The 959-nt window shown below is 43.7% G+C and overlaps 1 protein-coding gene across 1 annotated transcript in view; it reads right to left on the reverse strand.

The window, feature by feature from the left end:
• Positions 1–91, reverse strand: part of TMC7 (transmembrane channel like 7) — a 28638-nt gene extending 28547 nt beyond the window's left edge. Inside the window, exon 1 of the mRNA XM_019512603.1 lies at positions 81–91. Within this exon, the coding sequence (XP_019368148.1) occupies positions 81–91 (11 nt within the window). The remainder of the gene's footprint in view (positions 1–80) is intronic.
• Positions 92–959: the final 868 nt, after the last annotated feature.

Here is a 959-nt window from a genome sequence, read left to right on the forward strand (position 1 = left end):
TGGTGGGTTTTGTCCTCAGGCGGCGCGGGAGATGCTTAAAAAAGTGGGGGGAGGGCTGTGTCAAGCGGGGAAACCCCTGCCAACGGGTCATTGAGATTATGTCCAAAGTTGTCAGGAGAACTCAGAAACAACAAAAAATCCCTAAAACCTGGGAGAGGGTTTATTGTCTCAGTCGTATCTGTCTGACCCAGGCCTGGGTAAACGTGAGGCGAGAAGCAGCGGAAAACGAGACATCACCATTTATTTTGTCCCTGTTAACAAGTGCACAGACCGGATGGGGGGCCCAGTTTGTACGACCGAAGCGGCTCCTCGGACTGGTGCAAACTTTCCGTGTGGTGTCGAGAAATCGCCCGCTAGGCAGGACCGGCAGCTTGATTATTATTATTTTTTAAAGTGATTCGCATTCAGCTTTGACATCACCCCCTTAGCTGCAAGTTTGATCTTTTAAATCTGTTTGTACACTTGAGTGGCATCTACAGCAGCAGAAATTATGTTTTTAAATCTTCATCTGACGCAGTAACTTCATCTGGCATCTGCTGTGGGTTTGCAGCGGTCTTCTGTTTCAGGACACTAGGAAGTACTTGTGGGTTGTTGTCTTTCTAGGAAGCTTTTACCTCATCTTCTTTATTTTGCTTTCATGACTGCAAATGATGATATATTAAATAACAATTCAAAGCCTTTGTTGGGGTTTGGTTTTTGTTTTTGTTTTTTGTTTTTTTTTTAAAGTATGTTATATTAACCAAGGAAAAGCCTCTTTCTCTTGCAGTTGTAGAACACAAGAAATGCAAAGAAAGGGTCACGTCCCAGTGTTGCATGTGGCAGCGTGGGCCTACCTGTACTCACATATGCAAGACCACCAAAGAGAAGATTTCCACAACTCACACTTTGAGAGGCTGTTTTCGCTTGGGTAAAAAGGTTTTCCTTTGAGACTAACAAATTTAAGGAAGTATGTATATGGA

Source organism: Gavialis gangeticus, unplaced genomic scaffold (genome assembly GCF_001723915.1).
Source record: "Gavialis gangeticus isolate Ggan-Ray unplaced genomic scaffold, GavGan_comp1, whole genome shotgun sequence".
Classification (NCBI taxonomy): domain Eukaryota; kingdom Metazoa; phylum Chordata; order Crocodylia; family Gavialidae; genus Gavialis; species Gavialis gangeticus.